The 20,441-nt window shown below is 46.3% G+C and overlaps 2 protein-coding genes across 2 annotated transcripts; both read left to right on the top strand.

Annotated features, from left to right (window-relative positions):
* The first annotated feature begins 3,379 nt into the window (after nt 1-3,379).
* On the top strand, nt 3,380-6,286 carry LOC307227658 (gamma-aminobutyric acid receptor-associated protein-like 2). The gene is made up of 4 exons (XM_079997047.1): nt 3,380-3,580; nt 4,548-4,603; nt 4,719-4,891; nt 5,640-6,286. Exons 1-4 carry the CDS (start codon nt 3,547-3,549, stop codon nt 5,728-5,730), a joined length of 354 nt encoding a protein of 117 aa, XP_079853173.1. The 5' UTR covers nt 3,380-3,546; the 3' UTR covers nt 5,731-6,286.
* Nucleotides 6,287-15,251: 8,965 nt separating this feature from the next.
* Nucleotides 15,252-18,180, top strand: kiaa0895l (the record flags this gene model as incomplete). Its single annotated transcript, XM_079997974.1, has 6 exons — nt 15,252-16,022; nt 16,118-16,261; nt 16,821-16,953; nt 17,093-17,398; nt 17,568-17,665; nt 18,019-18,180. 6 exons carry the CDS (start codon nt 15,252-15,254, stop codon nt 18,178-18,180), a joined length of 1,614 nt encoding a protein of 537 aa, XP_079854100.1.
* Between the last annotated feature and the right edge of the window lie 2,261 nt (nt 18,181-20,441).

The raw sequence follows: 20,441 nt of genomic DNA, 5'->3' as shown, positions 1-20,441 counted from the left end.
GCTGAACAAGAAGAGAGCCTTCAGGGATCGGGACAGGGAATTACTGAGGAGTGTGCAGAAGGAGCTGAAAGTGAGACTGGGGAGAGCAAGGTGGCATACAGACAAAAGCTGGAGAGCAAGCTCTAGCAAAAAAACATGCGGGATGTGTGGTCAGGAATGAAAAAGATCACAGGCTTCGAGGTGAAGGGGATCAGGCTGAGGGACTGTGTCCCCCTGTGTCAAAAGACAAGAGCCCCCCTCTACCACCCACCTATCTTTTTCCTGTAGTCAGGTGAAGAGGCAGCTGGAGAGACTGCACCAGAACAAGGCTGTAGGTCCGGATGGCATCAGCCCTAGGGTCCTGAAGGTCTGCACGGACCAGCTATGTGGGACTCTACAGCACCTCCTAACCCCAGCCTGAGCCAGGGGAAGGTTCCAGTGCTGTGGAAGACATCCTGCCTTGTTCCAGTACCTAAGAAGTCCTCTCCATCTGCCCTCAATAACTACAGACCGGTTGCTTTAACGTCACACATCATGAAAGTCCTGGACAGACTGATATTGGCCCATCTCACAACTCAGGTGAGTACCTCTCTGGACCCACTGCAGTTTGCCTCTCGCCCCAAGGATGTTGTTGAAGACGCCATCATCTACCTGCTTCAGCGAGCCCATTCTCACCTAAACAAAGCAGGCAGCACTGTGAGGATCAAATTTTTGGATTTCTCCAGTGCTTTCAACACGATCCAGCCTGCAATCCCGCGGGAGAAGCTCCAAAAGATGAGGGTGGACGCCTTCACAACCTCCTGGATTATTGACTACCTGACGGACAGACCACAGTTTGTGCGGCTGAGGGAATGCCTGTCTGAGCGGGTTGTTAGCAACACAGGAGCACCGCAGGGGACTGTACTCTCACCTTTCCTCGTCACCCTGTATACCTCAGACTTTCAATAGAACTCGGAGTCCTGTCATCTGCAGAAATTTTCGGATCATTCTGCAGTTGTGTGCTGTATCACTGATGGACAGGAGACTGAGTACAGGCAACTGGTGGACCGCTTTGGGGCACGGTGGTGTGGAAACAACCACCTCCTCTAAAGTGCGACCAAGACGAAGGAGATAGTTGTGGATTTCAGGAGGACCAGGACTAAGCCGAATACTGTTTCCATCCTGGGAGAAGAGGTGGAGGTAGTGGATGGTTACAGGTACCTGGGTGTTCACCTGGACAACAGACTGCACTGGAAATGCAACACTGAGGCTGTCTACAGGAACAGACAGAGCAGACTTCACTTCTTGAGGAAGCTCAGGTCCCTAATGTGTGCAGCAAGATGTTGCAAATCTTCTACCAGTCTGTTGTGGCGAGCGCAATTTTCTTTGCAGTCATCTGTTGGGGCAGCAGCATTAGAGCCAGCGACTCCAAGAAACTGAACAAACTGATGCAGAAGGCTGGTTCTGTGCTGGGGACTGCTCTGGAGCCCCTGGAGCTGGTTGTGGAGAGAAGGATGTTGCACAAACTGCTCAGCATAATGGACAACACTGCCACCCCCTACACAACCTACTGGTCAGACAAGAGAATGTCTTCAGCCAGAGGCTCCTTCAACTCCGCTGCAATAAGGACCGTTACAGGGGGTAATTCCTGCCGACCGCAATAGCCACCTACAATGACTCCGCCCTGTGCCATGAGCGGAAACTCCTCCTCTGAATGGCAATGCACAAGGCACATTTTTACTTTACATTTAACTTCCACTTTTAAGCTTTACCTTTCACTAAGTTAAATTCTGTTTTCGATTTATTTCTATTATTATTTCAGTCTTTTATTTAAAGGTCTTTTATATGTATAAAAACATGTTGTTCAAAACAATTTGTTTTTGTTAATTATGTGTGTTCGGTCTTGTATGTCACTGCTGCTGCAACACTGGAATCCAAAGACACGTCTCTTTTCATTGCTACACCGACGACACAGATATACCTTCCCCTGAGACCTGGTGACCCAAACAGCCTCGCTGCTGTTGAGATTGTCTCAATGATATCAACCGTTGGATGGCACAGAATTTTCTTCAACTCAGTATTTCAAAATCAGAAATCATGCTGCTTACAGTACTGTTTGACTCTAACCAAAACTTTGAACAACAAATTTACTAAACTAAAATGACTAACTCCCTCTCTGCCATCACCTAAAAGTCACTCTCCCGCCTCAAACTAGTTCAGAACGCAGCGGCTCGCCTTCTTACCGGCTCCAAACCTCAACATCACATCACCACGATCCTGGCTTCTCTCCAATGGCTCCCTGTTCGCTGTTCGCTTCAGAATCGATTTTAACATTTTACTGACCACTTTTAAAGCACGTCTGGGTCTGATTCCAAGCTACATAACAGATATGTTGACCCCATATGAGCCAGAGTGCCGTCTCAGATCCTCAGGCGAGGGGCCCTACTGGCTGTTCCAAAGTCTAGACTTAAGGTGACCGCGCATTTTCTATCAGGGCCCCTGGACTTTGGAATAACTTTCCTGAGGAGATTCTGCGGAGTCAGTGACTTCTTCTAAGTCACTTCTCAAAACCCATTTTTATAGAACTGCTTTTATGTGATGTTGCCCCGTTTCTTGATCTATTTTTTAAACGTATTTATTTATTACTATTTCTTCATTTTATCTCTTTCTTATTCCTATCATATTGTATTACGTTTTTGAGGTTTTCTTTCCCTGTTTATCCGCTGTTACAATTTAATGAGTGAATTTAATTCCTGTTTATTAATGTTCCTTTGCCTTTTAACGTTAAGATCTGAAAATTCCGCTTTTATTTCATCTGTCAAAGCACTTTGTAAACTCTTGTTTTTAAAGGCGCTATATAAATAAAGCCATTATTACTAAAATTGTTATTATACATTTTAATAAATAAATTCATATATGTATTTTTTTATGTATACATACATCGATGTTGACTTGTAATGCTGATTTAATAAAAGTTAAATATCATTTCAAACGTTGGATACTGGGCCCATTTCGTTTTGGTTTTTTTTCTTTCCCCCGCGTTGAATTTGGAACAGTCCGGTCGTGACGTCACAGTTGGCGTCATCCTGGCCCGCGCACCCAAATTAGTTTTACGTTTAAAATCACGTATAACTTCAAAGAGACGTGCGTTGAACCACGCTATGACGTTGAATGTTTATTCGGTTGATTTATTTAAAAAAAATAGATATATTGGAACTTTAAATTTTGATTTAAGGAAAATGTGCATTGAAGGATATTTATTTTATTTATTCCTTTTTCTTCCATTGAGCATTGTGGAAGTTGCGGCCGCTCCCTGTGTGTGTGCTCTAGTCACATCTGATTTTGTTCTTTTCCTATTTCAGCTACCCCCCCCCCCCCCCCCCCCGTAATGTGTTTTGGAACAGCCCGTGAGGTCACAGTCGGGCAGCTCTCCGCTTGTTTTGCTTTGTGACGGCTCCTCCACCGTGACCGTCACATCCGCCGCCGCTTCGTATCGCACTCCCGACGCCCGTTCCCCGGGACCCGACGCCTTTTATTCCCGATAACACCTCCTCCCGCATCGAGTGAAAGAGCCCGGCAACGGCAAACATGAAATGGATGTTCAAAGAGGATCACTCCTTGGGTAAGGGCCGCCCGGGCGGGCGCGTTATGCTGCCGGCGGCCGCTGTCACCGCCTCCCGCCGCGGGGAAGGGACGGGACGGTGCGGCGCGGCGCGGCGCGGCGCGGCGCGGGGCTGTGTTTGTGTTGTCACCGGCCTTGCGAGAGGACCGGCTGCGGGCGTGTGACACCGGGGCCGCAAGCAGGCGGAGGGGGCGGGGGTTGGAGGACTCGGCGCTTCCCCACCTCCCCCGCGCACCGCGTCTTGTGGTTCTGCCGTTTGCTGTATCACCAACCCCGACCCGAGGCCTGTGAGTCAGTAAAAAAAAACAAATACAACGAACGACTCGTTCGTGGCGAAAGAGTTTCGGGAACCGCAGCCCGGACGCTCACCCAACGGAGTCAAACCTCGATTGTTTCTTTTTATTATTATTATTATTATTATTATTATTATTATTATTATTGTTGACGAACGAAAAGGGCGACTCTGCCAGATAAACTCCTCGAGTGACTCGTCGGGAGCCGAATCCCAGAAAAGGAGTCCAAGCTCTCCCCGGTGAAAACAAACCAGTTGGCCCTGGCAGTTCACCGAGAGGCCTCTGGGCGCTTTGCTCTACACACTTGATTTCAGAGTTAGATGATATAATAGATGATTAGACTTTGGTCCCACGCAGGGTTTATTTCCTTTTTTATTTACCCCCCCCCCGTGTGTGTGCGTGTGTGTGTGTGTGTGTGTGTGTGTGTGTGTGTGTGTGTGTGTGTGTGTGTGTGTGTGTGTGTGTGTGTGTGTGTGTGTGTGTGTGTGTGTGTGTGTGTGTGTGTGTGTGTGTGTGTGTGTGAGTGTGTGATTAGATGCTCTCAGGCTCCATCTCGCCACACAGCCGCTCTGTGCAGCTCTTATCAGCGGCATGTGACCCCCGCAGTATGTTTTGTTTGCATTGCCCATTTAGTTGAATTGGATATCCAAATATTTTTTTCTTTTGTCCATAAGAACATCGGCGCATAGAGTCAGACAAAATCCGCAACAAGTACCCTGACAGGGTCCCGGTGAGTACACCTGTTGTGCACGCACATCCATTGTTTTTTTTTGTTTGTTTTTTTAATATATATATTTATATATATAATTGTTGAAATATGAGTGATTGTGCCGTGCCTGTGCCAGGTGATTGTGGAGAAGGTGTCTGGGTCGCAGATTGTGGACATCGACAAGAGAAAGTATCTGGTTCCCTCCGACATCACGGTGGCTCAGTTCATGTGGATCATCAGGAAGCGCATCCAGCTTCCCTCCGAGAAGGCCATCTTCCTGTTCGTCGACAAGACCGTGCCTCAGTCCAGGTCAGTGCTTGAAGGGCTTGGACCGGAAGACTGTGTCTCACATAGTCAGGAAAAAAAATATATATATATGCATGCATAGAAATGATGGTGGTATGTTCACCCATGAGTAAGACTGTTTTAATGCACATCTAGATAGATGAAATCCATTTTCTTTAGGTTTAACTTAGTAAAAATAGAAAAATACTAACCGGAGAATGGCAGATTTAATGTAAACCTGCTCCCAATTTTCTGCGACAACTGAATGTTTTTGTGTGGATAGATGTGTACATGCGTGTTATTTCTTATCTCATTTTAATTCGTTTTCCTCCCTTGACTGATTGTTAATAAAGCGTTATCTTAACTTATCATGGAAACAAAAAATAACCTCGCCGTCTTTGTGCTGGTACGTGTGCAGGACTTAATTCCTCTCCAGCTGTTTCCATGCCGGTGCACGTGCACGCCCTCCACTGCCATTGGGGGGAAAATAGAAAAAAGAAATCGCTCACTTATTAAACTGTACTTCAATTGTATGATACAATAATAACCTATTTACAGTAACTGATTCCTGCACCATTACTTTACCACCCCGATCTGGAACTTGACAAATTGATCGCTTTACGTACATTGCAATGTATTAAATCCACTACTCTGCTCAACGTGTCGAACAACATTCTCCCCACAAACCCACTTTTAGAGTGTGTGACGGTCGAGCGTCATCCTACAAGCGCTTCCATGTGCCTACAAAACGTGACACCCTTTCTCTCTCCAGCATCACGATGGGACAGCTGTACGACAAGGAGAAGGATGAGGATGGCTTCCTGTACGTGGCATACAGTGGGGAGAACACCTTTGGTTTCTAAAAAAACAAAAAAAAATAAAAATACATAGAAATCAAAACAAAAAAACAAACGAAAAAACAACAGATCCTGGGTGGCCTTGCCAGTGGAACGTCACGGCTTCCCCACGGCCACGCCAACACACGCCTACATCCGATCACAATACTCGATCACCATCCTGTAGAAAACTGCCGAAAAAACCCCCTCCAGAGAATTTTAATGGCATGAAGGAAATGACTGAGTTCTGACTTGGATAATAATCAGTGAGGGCACTTTGTGTGTTTGCTTTGGCCCATCCTGCACTATAGAGTCGATTGATCTAAGTTATAATGTATAGAGTGGCACAGTTTTAATTGCTTTACTGTTTAATGTTTTTTGTGAACTAAGGATTATTATTATTATTTTTTTTTTTTAGGTTTTCTTTTCACCAGTGATTTTTCTGTCGTTGTTTTTATCTAGATCTCTGCGTTAGCTATGCTTTCTTCTTTTGAGGATTCTATTTAAAAAATAAAGAAGAAAAAATACTTATTTGAAGGTAAGGTAGCTGGATGACCGAACCAATAAAAAATCGAAAATTCAAGACTGTTGCTTTATTTCTGGCTTTCTGTCCCAAAATAATGGCTTTGTCCTGTCCTTCCTCATCGGGGAGAGCTGAAATGTAAGTCGGATATTTGTGTTTTTGAACTATTAGTAGTTCTCTGGCCATGCTACTGTAGTACTGGTATCAATCTTTATGGAAGTTGTCGAGCCGTTGCCTCCAGGTGGCGCCAGTGAAACGAATACTTCTCGCTAGTGCATAAAGTGTTTAGACGTTGGTAATGATGCAGGGAATCAAACCTGTGCTGCATTTGATGTCTTGTTGTACTAGTTTAGTTTTAGATTAGTCAGTGAACTGACGGATTGACATTCAAATAAAGGGGTGAAAACATTGAGACCTATTTATAACTGGGGGGTTTAATATAGGCAACAGATTATATTAATACAGATTCTATTCAAACCTATTACCCACCAAAAACAATATTTAACGTACTATAAACACCTAAAAAATCTATCAAATCCAATGTATAAAATAAAAAGAATACCCTGTCAAAATAAACGATTGGTGAGCTGAAGATATAGCAATATGGGTGAATTAAAATGAGTTTGAAGAAATTCAAACAACCCGGGTGAGTGCACTGGTCACAGGCCAAGAGCTCATCCCTCACCAGCACCGTCACCATGACAACGGTATCAACCCAATAGCCCACAGCCAACGGCACAGTATGGATAAGAGACTCCATCTGATCCACACAGCGGTGACCCGGTGACCCTCAGCAGCAACCAGCAGCACCCAATCCCTACCCAAAGCTATATCCACCCCACGGACGCAGACAACCAGTCTGACATCATGGGCACGGTGTGACTCACCTGCTTCATCGTTGTCAGTGTGAGTTAAAGACTCGTCGGCTGTATCACGGAGCCGTAAGTTCGCGTTCACATTCGAGAGATTATTTGTCACGAGACCTGAATCATTAAGCAGAGAAGCCTCCGCGCGGCTGCAAAACGACCCATCTTGTTGCTGAAATTCTCACTTCCCCACGCGACGAGCTGAACTCCGAGCTGAACTCCGAGCTGAACTCCGAGCTGAACTCTGAGCTGAACTCCGAGCTGAACTCTGAGCTGAACTCTGAGCTGAACTCCGAGCTGAACTCCGAGCTGAACTCTGAGCTGAACTCCGAGCTGAACTCCGAGCACAACGGGAAACGTCTCGTGTCTCGCCACCGTTTTCAGAAGCCTCTTCTGCACCAATTCGAGGAATCACTTGAATTTCTTGGCTGCAGAAGAAGAAGTGAGAAGGAAGATAAAAAAATATATAAAAATACGAATAGGAAATATAACCTTCCAGCATGACGCGGTGGGTGATGATTGATTTGATCATCCACTGTTTCCGGATCCCAGCGATGACTTGTCATGTGAACGCTTTGCACTTATGTCCTCCGCAGCTGTACCTTGCGTACCACACCGTCGTCCACGGCAGCGTTTCCCATCCTTTTTCGGACCCGGGGCCAGCTCGAACCTCTCAAAAGTGTTCGGGGCCCACACCCGACCAGACGTCACACGGAAGCCAAAACCATGCATTCTCAGAGGACGTACAGTACATACGATTGTCGTATATTTCAATGATCATATGCGTTCTCATACATGGGGTCCAGTCATGGTAAAACGTTAAAAAAAACAACAGGTGGGTTAAAACTCAGGACAGTGCACGTCGGTCGTGGTCCGGCTTGGACGTTGAACGCCCTAACATAGGTTGCGATCTATCAGTGATGACGCATTTTTGAAGGTTTTAAAGAACAAATACCATAAATTGATTTATACACTACTCACAAAAAGTTAGGGATATTTGACTTTCGGGTGAAATGTATGGAAAACGTAAAAAGTTCACGCTACAGTGATATTATATCATGAAAGTAGAGCATTTAAGTAGAAGCATGCAATGGTGATTTCCTCATCTCAAACAATTTATTGAAACAAAAGCCAACCACAGTGGTGGTTAGACCACAACAAAAAATGTCAATGTCTCGATAACTTGTCATGTGCCCTTGAGCATCAAGTAGAGCTTGACAACGACGTCTCATGCTGTTCACAAGTCGACTTATTGTCTGCTGAGGCCTGGCCCCCCACTCTTCTTGAAGGGCGGCCCTCAGGTCATTGAGGTTCCAGGGTACAGAGTTATGAGCTTCTACACGGCCACTCAGCTGATCCCATAGGTTTTCTGTGGGATTCAGGTCTGGAGAAAGTGCAGGCCACTCCATTTGAGGTGCCCCAGTCTCCAGCAGCCGTTCCCTAATGATGCCACCTCCATGAGCTGGAGCATTGTCGCTCATGAAGATGAAATGAGGCCTGTGTTGTTCATGCAGGGGCACAATGACTGGATGAATGATGTCATTCAGGTAGTGTGGGCTTGTCACTGTACCATTCACAAAGTGTAGGGCTGTTCTGTATTGACTAGACACACCTGCCCACACTGTAACACCACCACCACCAAAGGCTCATCTGGTGACAACAGTGGCTGATGCATAGGGCTCTCCTTGACGTCTCCAACATCGTTGGCGGCCATAATTTCTGCTCAACGTGAATCAACTTTCATCAGAGAACAGCACTGAGGCCACTGGTCCCTCGTCCAGCGTAAATGCTCCCTGGCCGTGCAAGACGATGATGGCTGTGCCTGGTGGTGTGGTCAGGTATCCTTGCAGGTCGTCTAGCACGCAGACCACGCTGATGGAAACGGTTTTGAATGGTCTGACGTGACACTTGGTGCCTCTCACCTTCCTTAAATGTGCCTGTACTTGAGTGGCATCATCATCCGGTTCCGCAGGGCACTGTTCACAATGAAGCGCTCATCAGTGTGGGATGTGGCCAAAGGACGTCCTCTTCTATGCCTTTCTGTGACTCTTCCAGTCTCTGTATCTCTGTTGCAACCTGTTGATAACATTCTGTGACGCTCTAAGCTCAGTGGCCACTTCCCTCTGAGAACATCCTGTTTGAATCCTCGCAATGACGAGGTGCTGTTGATCAGTTGTTAGGTGTCGTCTTGGTCTCATGATGTCAAAACGTGAACAGCATGATGAAGAGGACTGTTTAAATACCAATTGTAATTGAACCAGGAAATACATCGGTCGATTCATGGATCAAACACCTGTTGTGAATTTTGCCGTTCAGCTCCTTGTTAGAGAACAGCAAGTTGTGCAAAAAGTTCTGAAACATTGAACAGTTGGACATGTGCATTCAAAAGTTTAGAGAAGGTCAAATTAAGTTCACCTGTAAAGATTATAGTGCATTTTATCTTTATCCTGAAATTTCACCCGAAAGTCGAATATCCCTAACTTTTTGTGAGGTGTGTGTTTGTTTTTTATATTTATATTTATATATATATATATATATATATATATATATATATATATATATATATATATAATTATATATTTTTTTTTTCTCAATAAAACCTGTGTTTTGCCCATGATTTGGCGGCCCACTTGCAATACCCTGGCTCATAGGTTGGGAATTGTTGGTCTACAGTGATGATTTCTAATTATAATTGATACCCTATATACCTATACCAATAACCTCTCCTGTGCATAGAATGACATTTGTATATTCTGTATATTATTATATATTTGATCATTACTGTTTGTATTTCTCAGCTATTTGTGTACTTTTAGAATTTTTTTATTTTTATTCATTTTATTTCTTACTTTACTTTGTATTCTATTTTATTATATATATATATATATATATATTCTTTTTTTTTTAAATATTTTTTCCTCATACTGCAGGTTTTTAAATGATTACGCATCAATCCTCATCATGACAATCTCCTCGTACGGACCAGCCGGAATGAACTCATTCTGATTGTGAAAGCAAGACCTCCCTTGGAATATTGTGTAATTTGTCTGTCGCATGTCTGCTTGTCAGGGATTTATTACTCTATTGAAGATGAGAGGCCCCAACGTGCCTTCTATTTCAATAATCCATGAAAACCTACTTTGTGTTGCAAACATAAACAATACTCGCAGAAAGTCTGTACTACTCTGTGGCTGTAAATTATAGCGGAAGTGAAACTGTAGTGATTCAATTCTCACCCAACTTTGTCTTGGTTATCTTTTGCTGCCGTAGCCAGTAACATATATTAATATTTTTTTATTAGTTTCAACTAATAAAAGTGCACGTGCTGAGGCAACGAAATGCATTTCTCCACATTTTACCCATCCTACTAACTGACGTATTTAGGAGCAGTGGGCTGCCATATAACGGCGCCCGGGGACCATTTAAAATACTTGATATTCACGAGGCCTCACTTTATTTTGAATGAGAAATAATTTCATTGACCAGGGGATTTCTGAATTCCTTGAGTGGGAATGCTTTTCTTTCTTAGAAGTCCACGTCCACACAGAACTCTTGGAACTGATAATACGCAGAGGAAAGGGGACTCGGGGAGCGCTTCGCAGAAAGGAACCTGCAGGAAATAACGCAATGTCCAAGCGTTGTTTCTGGTTCCACATAAAAAGTCCAGAGCTCCTCTCCATCTCAGACCAGAGGAGATCATCCGAGGGGACCTTGAGCAAACACTCTGAGGAAGCGTCGTGTGGGAAGATGTTGATGTCTCTGCTGCTCGGAGGACTGCTCTGCTGCTCCCATGTCACCTGCACTGGTGAGTCTGTCCCTTCCAGTCGCATTCGACGGCTGAACAGCATCTCAGATTCAAGCTGGAGGGTTAAATTATAAAACACATTTTGCTGCTGACGAGTGCACGCTAATGCATTGACAGGATCCTATGGAGTGGGAACGATCTCCGGGGTATCCTGCTGCATACTGTCCCAGATGAGTACGCAAAAAGCCATTCCGTTAAGACATGTGAAGGACATTTCCGCGAACCCTGACCACTGTGAATCTAAAGCATTGAGGTAGGTTGAGTGCGCTGTGTCGGATAGAAATATCAATCACAGCATTTATGATCGCATATTGCGTGACACGGGGGCAGTTATAGCCGAATAGGATACGTTTGCCGTGTGCATAGTCCCTCAGATCAATGCAAATGTTTTCTGCAATTCATACAAATCACATGTATATATGGGTGTGGCAGTTTCGCTTGACACAAGTCACCCAAGTGAAGTGCCTTTTTCAGGGGCCCCCCGGCACAGACGACGGGGTTCAGACACACGGTTTATTGAGAGTGGGCTCAGTGGAATAAGCCCAGGAGCAGATGGACCTGTGTCATGACTCGGGCTCCTCTCCTGAGTGTGTGTGGGGATGGGGTTTTACCTGTTGCTCTTTAGACCAACCAGCGAGTACAAGGCATGCAGCCACTCTGATCCCAATCACCTAGATCCAGGACAGGTGTGGCTGCTCAAACCACACCACCCCCACAAGGGGCGCTTCCATTCCCTTCCCTTCTGACTTCCAGGTGTTCAGCAGAGCATGTATTGTAGTAGTAGCTGCTGTAGTAAATTGCTGTGACTCAGGGGGCTTAAGTTTACGTTAATGGTTTTATTTGGGCTTCACAAAGCCAATTCCAATTGTCATTGCTAGCGGGCAACCTGCCATTTTTCCACAAAACAAGCCATCACCTGTAGATTAAGATGCAAGCATTGTGCGGCGTCTCTTCCTTCAGGTTAACCACGGCGCACAGAGGGGTGGTGTGCGTCGATCCCAATGAGGCCTGGGTGCAACATCACGTGAAGGAAATAGAGAAGAGACCGAAGAAAATCCCCGGTGTAAACACCACAATGTCTGAGACCCACCTATAGAAACAGAAAAACGCCAAAATCTAACTGCCAGTGAGTATTTGCTGTGAAAAGGAAAATATGTATTATAGATAAAGATATTTATCACTATTAAACACTGCAATTTATTGTATTGTATTATATTACTGTATAAATAATTTTGTGTTGGATTAAATATGTATATTGAAGAAAATCGCATTTGTTGCTATTGTTTGAATCTACAGTTAAACACATTTTTTGTATTAAGTGAACTGTTGATTGATATGTGACATGGAACCGTATTTTGTAAATCCACTCTGCTACCACTGAGGTGAAAACTAGTCAGCTCTACAAACTTTACATTACATTCATTGTGCGACAGAAGAGCACCATTTGTGGTGACAATATCCGCATCCCCGAACAATCTTTTTTCTTTTTTTTTTTTTTCTCTTCATCGTGAAATATTTTCATGAGCAGCATTAAAAGAAAACAATTTTGCGCACATTCACTGTCAGGGCTAATTTTTATTCCAAAGATATCACAAACTGAGGCATCCTTGATTGAATGTGCTTATAATGCCAATATCCAGCATTTTATCTATAATTCTTAACTATAATTATAGGGATAGTTTTGGTCTTGGTAATACATTTTTAAATACAGTAGGGGTAAGAACTAAAGTCTAAACCGTTCTTAGCAGTGTAAGCATGCATGCACATTGGACAACTTCTTCAACCATCAAACAGGTCTCTTGTGGATTTAAAAATGTTTTCCTGCATCTTAATATAAGATATAAGATCAGATGAGATAAGATAAGATCAGATAAGATGAGTAGCAAATGGACGTCAAAATACACATTGGTGTTTTTATATGTGTGATGTATGTTTGTAATCAAATCATTACATTACATTTAGCAGACGCTTTTATCCAAAGCGACTTACAATTAAGTGCATATATGCATATATTTTCAGGATATATCCTCAATAGACTTGTGACTTACTTTCTTCTTCTATTGTAAGGGCACCTGAGAGGGGGTCACGTAACGCTTGGCATTATCTCAGACAAGCTGGAGCCTACAGCACTCTGTGGTGCGACGCTCTCACTCGGCAAGACTCGGTGGCTCAAAGAGATAAGCCGCTGTCTGAATCTCAGGGCTAGGGGACCTTAAGGTTCAATGTCAAGTGAGTCCTTTGAAAGGCGGCATCCGGAGGGCGCTCAGGAGGGCAGGGCCGGGCGTGAAGGCGACCTGTTGCCATGGTGCTTCAGACACTGCCTTTCACAGATTCAAGTGCTGATTCTCCTGAACAGAGGACTCTTTAATCTCATGATTGGAGGAGATGACCAAGCTCAGTGAGGACCCACTGGCTCAAAGAGATAAGCTTCTGGAAAGCTTCTGAAAGGCTGCGCCCTGAGGGCATGTATAAAAGGCGTCCAGCGGCCAGGGTGGAGCATGAAGGTGTCTTGGCAGCGTGATGGTGTTGTAATCGTTGATCCAGAACATGCCGGGCGGGCGGCCGGTTCGGCTTCCCCGGTAGCCGAATCACAACAACAGCAAATCCCACCGCTCATAAGTTGTTCAGTAAAACTTCAGCCGCACACTGATACCTCACAGAAAACCCCATAGCGTCATCGTCATCCCACCCCGCCGCGGGATTTATTGTTGTCGCGATCCGGCAACGGGAGCAGAGATCGAGTCGTCCCGGTAAGAAGAAACGCCCTTCTGTCCTTTGAATATGGGAACATGGTTATTGGCATGAAGCCAGAAGCTCTTACCCTAACCTCATTCATGAGTTGAAATATCTAAAAAATATCTTCACAGTGTGAGGAACTGAGGAATAGGCATATGGGGCAAGTGTGGCTTTAAGATGTCATACTTTCTTTAATTGTATTTTACTATTTTGCTCGCTGTAATTAATGTGGAAAAAAATGTATTATATATATTTTTTTCCCCGTTCATGTTTTCCTTACCATGATGTTTTTCTTTCTTTCTTTTTTTTTTTTGCATCTTGTCCTTGCGGTGATTACTTAAAAATGAAAAAAACCAAAACGATTTATATATATATATATATATTTTTTTTTTTTTCTCACTATTAGATTAGAAAATAGTTTATAGTAATAGTTTTTACTTTTTGCTGCAGTAACTTGACATTTTTTCATTTATTTTTCCTCGCCGTTATGACTTATTATCATTTGTTATTATTATTATTATTGTTTTTATTTATTATTATCATAACTATCACTAATATTATTGGTATCATTTATTATTTACTATTATTATTAATATTGTTTTCGTCGCTGTGACGAATTGGAGACGCGTTCCATACGCACGGCTACGTCGCGCCAGCGAGAACTGCGTAAGCTACGCACGCCGCGTAAGCTCCGCACGCCGCTCGAGCCACGCACGCCGCGTAAACCACGCACAGCGCGTAGACTACGCACGCCGCGTACAACGACGTGCTCCGATCCGGCGCGTCACATCTTCCAACGCGACCCTCTCTCCCTCCCCCCCCCCCCCCCTCCCTCCCTCCCCAGGCGTCCCCCCGGCTCCGGCCCCGGCCCCGGCGCTCCTCCGTCCGGGCAGAAGCCGCCGCTCCACCGGAAGCCCCGCCGGTCCTCCCCACGGAACAGGAAGCGGGATGAATGGAAGGGAAGCTCTGATTCCCGCAGATCCGCGCTGACGCCCCGGGACGCGCGACCAGGCAAGTGCGTCTTTTTTTTTTTTTTTTTTTTTTTCCGCCCCTGTTCGGCGTCGGCTCCGGCTTAAGAAGCGTGAAAAACAACGGCTCGTCCGGTTGAGGTGCTAACGTGTTGTTTCCTCCCCATTGTTTGGGCTACAGTTATTGAACTTGCGCGTCAAGTCTTTGTGTCTACGCGGAGCACAAAGTGGGATGATTTGGCTTCTAAGTTGAGCATTGAGGAGCCCTCTCCAGGGGACGCTCGCCGAAGACCTCTGCCGGGGCTGCTATTCCCACGTGGCGGACTTTAAAAAATGTCATCACATCCGATAAGCATCTCAGTTAAAAGCACAGTGTTTAATAACGGTTTCCCAGGTTTTCCCTGTCAGACTTGATTTGTTTTCCCGAAAGCTGATCTTGTTAAAGGTGTGGCCGGAAGTGGAGACCCACCCACACACACACACACACACACACACACACACACACACACACACACACACACACACACACACACACACACACACACACACACACACACACACACACACACACACACACACACACATCTAAGAATTCTCCATCACCCACAGTGTCAGGGCTGTGGCCAGGTTGGGCCGGCGGTGCCGTGGCGATGGTTCTGGATCCCGGCAAGGACTGTATGGATCAGACGGCGAGTGAAAATGTGCGAGGGGGCGGCAGCAACGTGGACCCGCTGGCGCCGGAGAGCCGAGCGGAGCCGCCAAAAACCACCACCCGCTCCGGTGCCGCCCCCAAGCCTCGTAGTAAAACCGGCAACGTCAGAGGGGCGCAGGCGCCTCGCAACGGGCTGCCGGTCCTGCCGGTCCGGCCCGATTCGGGGGACCCTCACCTCCCTGTCCCGGCGGTCCAGGCGGTGGACAAGAGGTTGGCGAGGGGTAAGGCCGACCCCCGACCCCCGCTCCGGCGCCCCCTCAGCCTGGAAGTGACCCCCCAGCGCCTCCGGGGGTCCCTGGAGCCCGTGGCGGACAGGCGGATCCTGCAGCCGCCCTGGCGGAGCGGTGCCGCAGCGCCCTCGCCCCCCGCCCGCAGCCTGACCAGCCCCAGCCTCAGCCCCGGCGGCTGGATGCGGCGCAGCGAGAGCTCCTGCTCCGTCAACTACTCGCTGGGAGCCCGGGCGAGCCGAGGGCAAATGAGACCGGCCACCTCCCTGCCACACATCGCCAAGGGGGCGGGGGGCGGTTCGATGCCCTCGTCCGCCAGGCCCTGCTTGCTGGTGGCCCTGCGGCCCCTCAACCTGGAGCAGGAGAGGCAGAGATTCTTCCAGTCCGACTACAAGTACGAACCCCAGTTTGAGTACGCGCAGCCCGAGCCGAGCAGCGTCCTGGAGAAGTACAAGGAGGGTTCGGGTCTTTTTCTGGAGCAGGTAGGAGCGGGTCGGAGGTTTCACAGTGAAAAATATGCGATTCCCCGTGGGTTTCCCACTCAAACTAACCCACGCCTTCCCGTCTCCGATTCCAGGCCGTCGGAATCATGGAATGTGTACTCAGGAAGTTTGGCTCCTACGAGAACTTTGAGGAGGTCACGGGGGGGAGCGTGCTGCCCAAGAGCCGGGTGTGGGCGTCGGTGCGCAAGTACCTGCAGAAGGAGGGCTGCGTGGGGGAGGTGAGTTATGGATCACCTGTTAAGTATTCATATATTAATAATATAACTCATTGATATTTTAATAATACGCACATCACTGCGCACAAATGCGGGTGTTTTGGCATCGGAAGTTTACGGAACAGCAAATCAAAAAAAAAAAAGAGAGAAAATAAAATCTTATGTACATACAAACAGAAGTTAACAGGAAGTAGTATTGGTACAACTGACTATGTGACAGGTGGCAGTACGCTAAAGTACAACTATGTTACATAATAAGTACATAACAAGAGTATGTGGCAATAATATGCAATGATAGTACTAGTAGCACGTGGTATTTTAAGGTATAAATATGCTATTTAATATAATAACAAATATGAGTCAATATAAAATCCATAAACACAAAGTTTCTCTAACTCGTAAATACACAATTGGTTTGACTGCCACTGACAATCACATTTAATATTTTAATGACATGATGTAAACATTACAAGTGTCTTCCTTCTAACCACACATCCACTACGGTGTGTGCGATTGTAATCCATAGACAAATATGTGTTTGTGGATGGGAACCCCGTCGCAGGTGGTGGTGTGTCTGTCTGAGGAGCTGCTGTCCCAGGCCGTGATGATGGTGGAGAGCTGCCGCCCCACTCTGACCATCAACCTGGCCGGCGCTCGGCAGCACTGGCTGGAGGGGATGCTGAGGCATGAGATAGGTGCACGACAGCGCTCCGCCTCACAGCTGTTTCCATCACCGTGTGGTGCCGCGTGCATGATGGGGTGCCCCAAGTGTGGGGGAAAAAAAGAATACCAGAAAATACTGACCGGTGCCGTCTCCGTCCCCCCTCGTCTCAGGAACCCACTATCTGCGCGGCGTCAACAACAACCTGCAGCCGTGGGCCACGGCGGCCGGGCGGAAGCAGTTCGGCCTCAAACCGGCCAACCCCACGGAGGAGGGCCTGGCCAGCCTGCACAGCGTGTTGCTACGGAAACAGCCCTACCTTTGGCGGGCGGCGCTGCTGTACTACACCGTCTACCACGCGGGCAGCATGAGCTTCGGCCGCCTCTTCAGCCACATCGCCCGCTTCGTCCAGGACCCGTCCGTGCGCTGGGAGTACTGCCTGCGAGCCAAACGGGGGCAGACGGACACCTCCAGGCCAGGTGACACACACACACACACACACACACACACACACACACACACACACACACACACACACACACACACACACACACACACACACACACACACACACACACACACACACACACACACACACACACACACACACACACACACCTTACTTACCTTCGTTATGGGGACACCTAGGTTGTTTCAGCAAAGACCAGGTCTACCTGGACGGGATTCTCAGGATCCTCCGACATCGGCGGACCATCGACTTCAAAATGTTGACCTCTCTGGGCAAGGTCAGTCTGTTTTCCGGCTTTTGAAGTTGAGCTCTCACAATTATCGCATGAACGCCTGATCCCGGAACGTTGTGTGAAACGGTGAGATTCCACAGTCACGTGTTTCCATCCCAATTCCAGGGGAATCCTAATTCAATGTTAGAAATTGTGTACAAATGAAACGCTAACTTGGTGCATTTCATCGGTCTCGGCACATTAACCGTCTCCCCTAAGTTTTATGTCCCGTCACGGCTCCTCTTCATGAGTGTTATTCCGCCGGGTTAACTGCTCGGTGAGATTTTAACGACAGCGGTACCTGTGTGACGTGCGTGTCCGTTCCCTCGCCGACGTTCCCTCCCCCTTTCTCGCCGCAGGTCTCCTACGAGGACGTCGACCGGCTGCGGCCCCGCGCCGTCCTCCGCAAAACCCGGATCCCGCACTTCATGCAGGACCCGGAGCGCTACCTGCAGCACCTGGACCACATCGTGGCTGTCAACCAGCTGGACGACGAGAGTCTACAGCATCTCCTGCCCTAACCCCCCCCCCCCCCCCCCCCCCGACCCCCGACCTCATCGCATCACTGCTGCCACAGGAAGGTAACAGCATGTGGATTGTATCGGAGCTCGGGAATATCATTAACACATGCAACCGATTAGCGCTTATTTTGTAAGTTATATGATGAAATCGAAGGAAAGAAAAAAACAAACTTGAACGATAGGAGCTACGGGACGTACACGATCACCTCTATATCACATTTCATATTAATATCACGTGTCTCATGCATGTCAGTATTGCTTTTCCACATGCGTATAAGTATTCGCCAAGTGCCCCGCCCCCTGCCCTGCCTGTATTCTCACCATGAAGTTACCTCAGAGCTGCACCACTATGTAACACTATATATGGAGACTTTGTGAACATGGTATCAACGCATTCAACGCCTGTACAGCACAAGGCGAGTGTGTCTGTACCATTTTTAGCATTCATATTCATTGTGTCATTAATTTATGCAATTATTTATTTTTCTTCATTTCTTACCAGAAAACAAATTGAATGTCGATGGTATTAGCTTTATACCTGGTCTTTTGTCGAGTCGATTGTTTTATGCCTTAGATCAGTGGTGGCAAACCTGCGGCTCGAGGGGCCACATGCGGCCTGTGGACCGCCGTGGTGCGGCCTGCCAACAGATGATAAAGAAATTGAGATTTATTCAAAATTAATTAAAAAAAAAATTTTGATTTACTTTTCTTTTTTTACGAAAATATATTTTCTTAAATTAAGCGTTCATTTCAGATTTTCTTCATGTGAAGATCATATTGGTCAAATAGATTAAATAAATATGAAGCTTGTGTACCTGTATTTTGGTATGCTGTGAGCTAGGAATGCAGGAGGTTCAAAGCAGGTTGGCCACCACTGCCTTAGATTGTCTGAATCTGCAAAAAGGGCACCAAGGACGTCTCAGTCACAGAACCCCGCGAAAGTAAGAGCTGAGATCCAGAATCTCTCAAATGTGAAGTGCCAGTGGCCTCAGTTGGGTATTAAAATATCCCTGGGTTAATTTTTCAATAGCTTTGCGTGTTGCAAAAAAAAAAAAAAAAAAAAAAACACACAATCAACTGCACTGCAGCTGTCTTAAGAGGGTCCTTGGTGGTCTTTGATATTAACGCTACTGTGATGTGACCAAGCTTCCATGCGCAGCAACCAAACTTTCTGTTGGAGCGCTTGTGTGGACGGAGCAGCTTAATGAGCCACCGCTGCTACCGACACACCGTCAGCCCCGACAGCAGGCGGCCCGAGTCGCTGTAAACCTCCCACCCGTGTCAGATGTGTTTGTTACGGCCGAGGAGGAGCTGTGGGCGTGCCTTTGATGGGTTTACGACTCATCCGCTGTAGCTAGTATTTGTAATCGTAGGCTGCTTTCGTAAGGTATTTTCTCTTCTATGTCAATGCGTTCGTTTAGTGGCTGGGGCCAGGCCGTCTACGAGGAGACGCTACGTATAAATATTGTATTATTAATGAGGCGGGAGGCACACGTGGAGACCTTGTTTCTCTTCAAATGGATGCATGCAAAGTGTAATTGTCCGATTAGGTTTTGATATGCAGCAACAGGTAGCACATGTGAAATTCACATCTGTTAGACATTTTGAATATTTGCATTTGAAATATTGATGTGCCGTTTTAAAATACACGGGGAGCTTTGTTTGTAATCAATCTCTTTTGGTAAGCCGATGTATTTTAAATTTGACCAAGGACCTCACTGGCTTGGACCCAACAGTGAACAAACCTCAGCCCAGTTTTATCTAAATGAATGCACCCGTTTGTATTGCACGTATGATGCACAACAACTTTTGTTTTGTTTTGTTTGTTTGGGAAATTGCCGTGATTTTCCAAATTATTTATTAAAAAGAAAACTGTACTTCTGGAGGTTGTCATTAAACTGCTCCTTTTCTCATTCCACCGACAACAAATCAGCGTTGATCCTCTTACAGATTGAATCATGAGTATCGGTTACAGACTCCTCACACGTCAAACACGTCAATACATCGTCAAATGAACAAAAATCGTACATTGACCGGCCCATGAAGATATAACAGTGAAAATAAATGACTTCAGAAAATGAGGTCCTACCTTCCGGCCATTCAAGACGTCCTGGAGACCAGTTTGGGAACAGACCGCAGACCTGAACAAGACCGATGGATTGACCTACGAACTCAAGTTATTTTTACTTTCTAAATGCATTTGAAACAGGATGATGGAGACTGCAGGTCATTAAAAACAAAGGCAAAAAAACAAAACAACC

The sequence above is a fragment of the Zeus faber genome (assembly GCF_960531495.2).
Source record: "Zeus faber genome assembly, chromosome: 3".
In the NCBI taxonomy this organism is placed as follows: domain Eukaryota; kingdom Metazoa; phylum Chordata; class Actinopteri; order Zeiformes; family Zeidae; genus Zeus; species Zeus faber.
The sequence above is the reverse complement of the archived record's forward strand: the minus strand, read 5'-3'. Positions and strand labels throughout refer to the sequence as shown.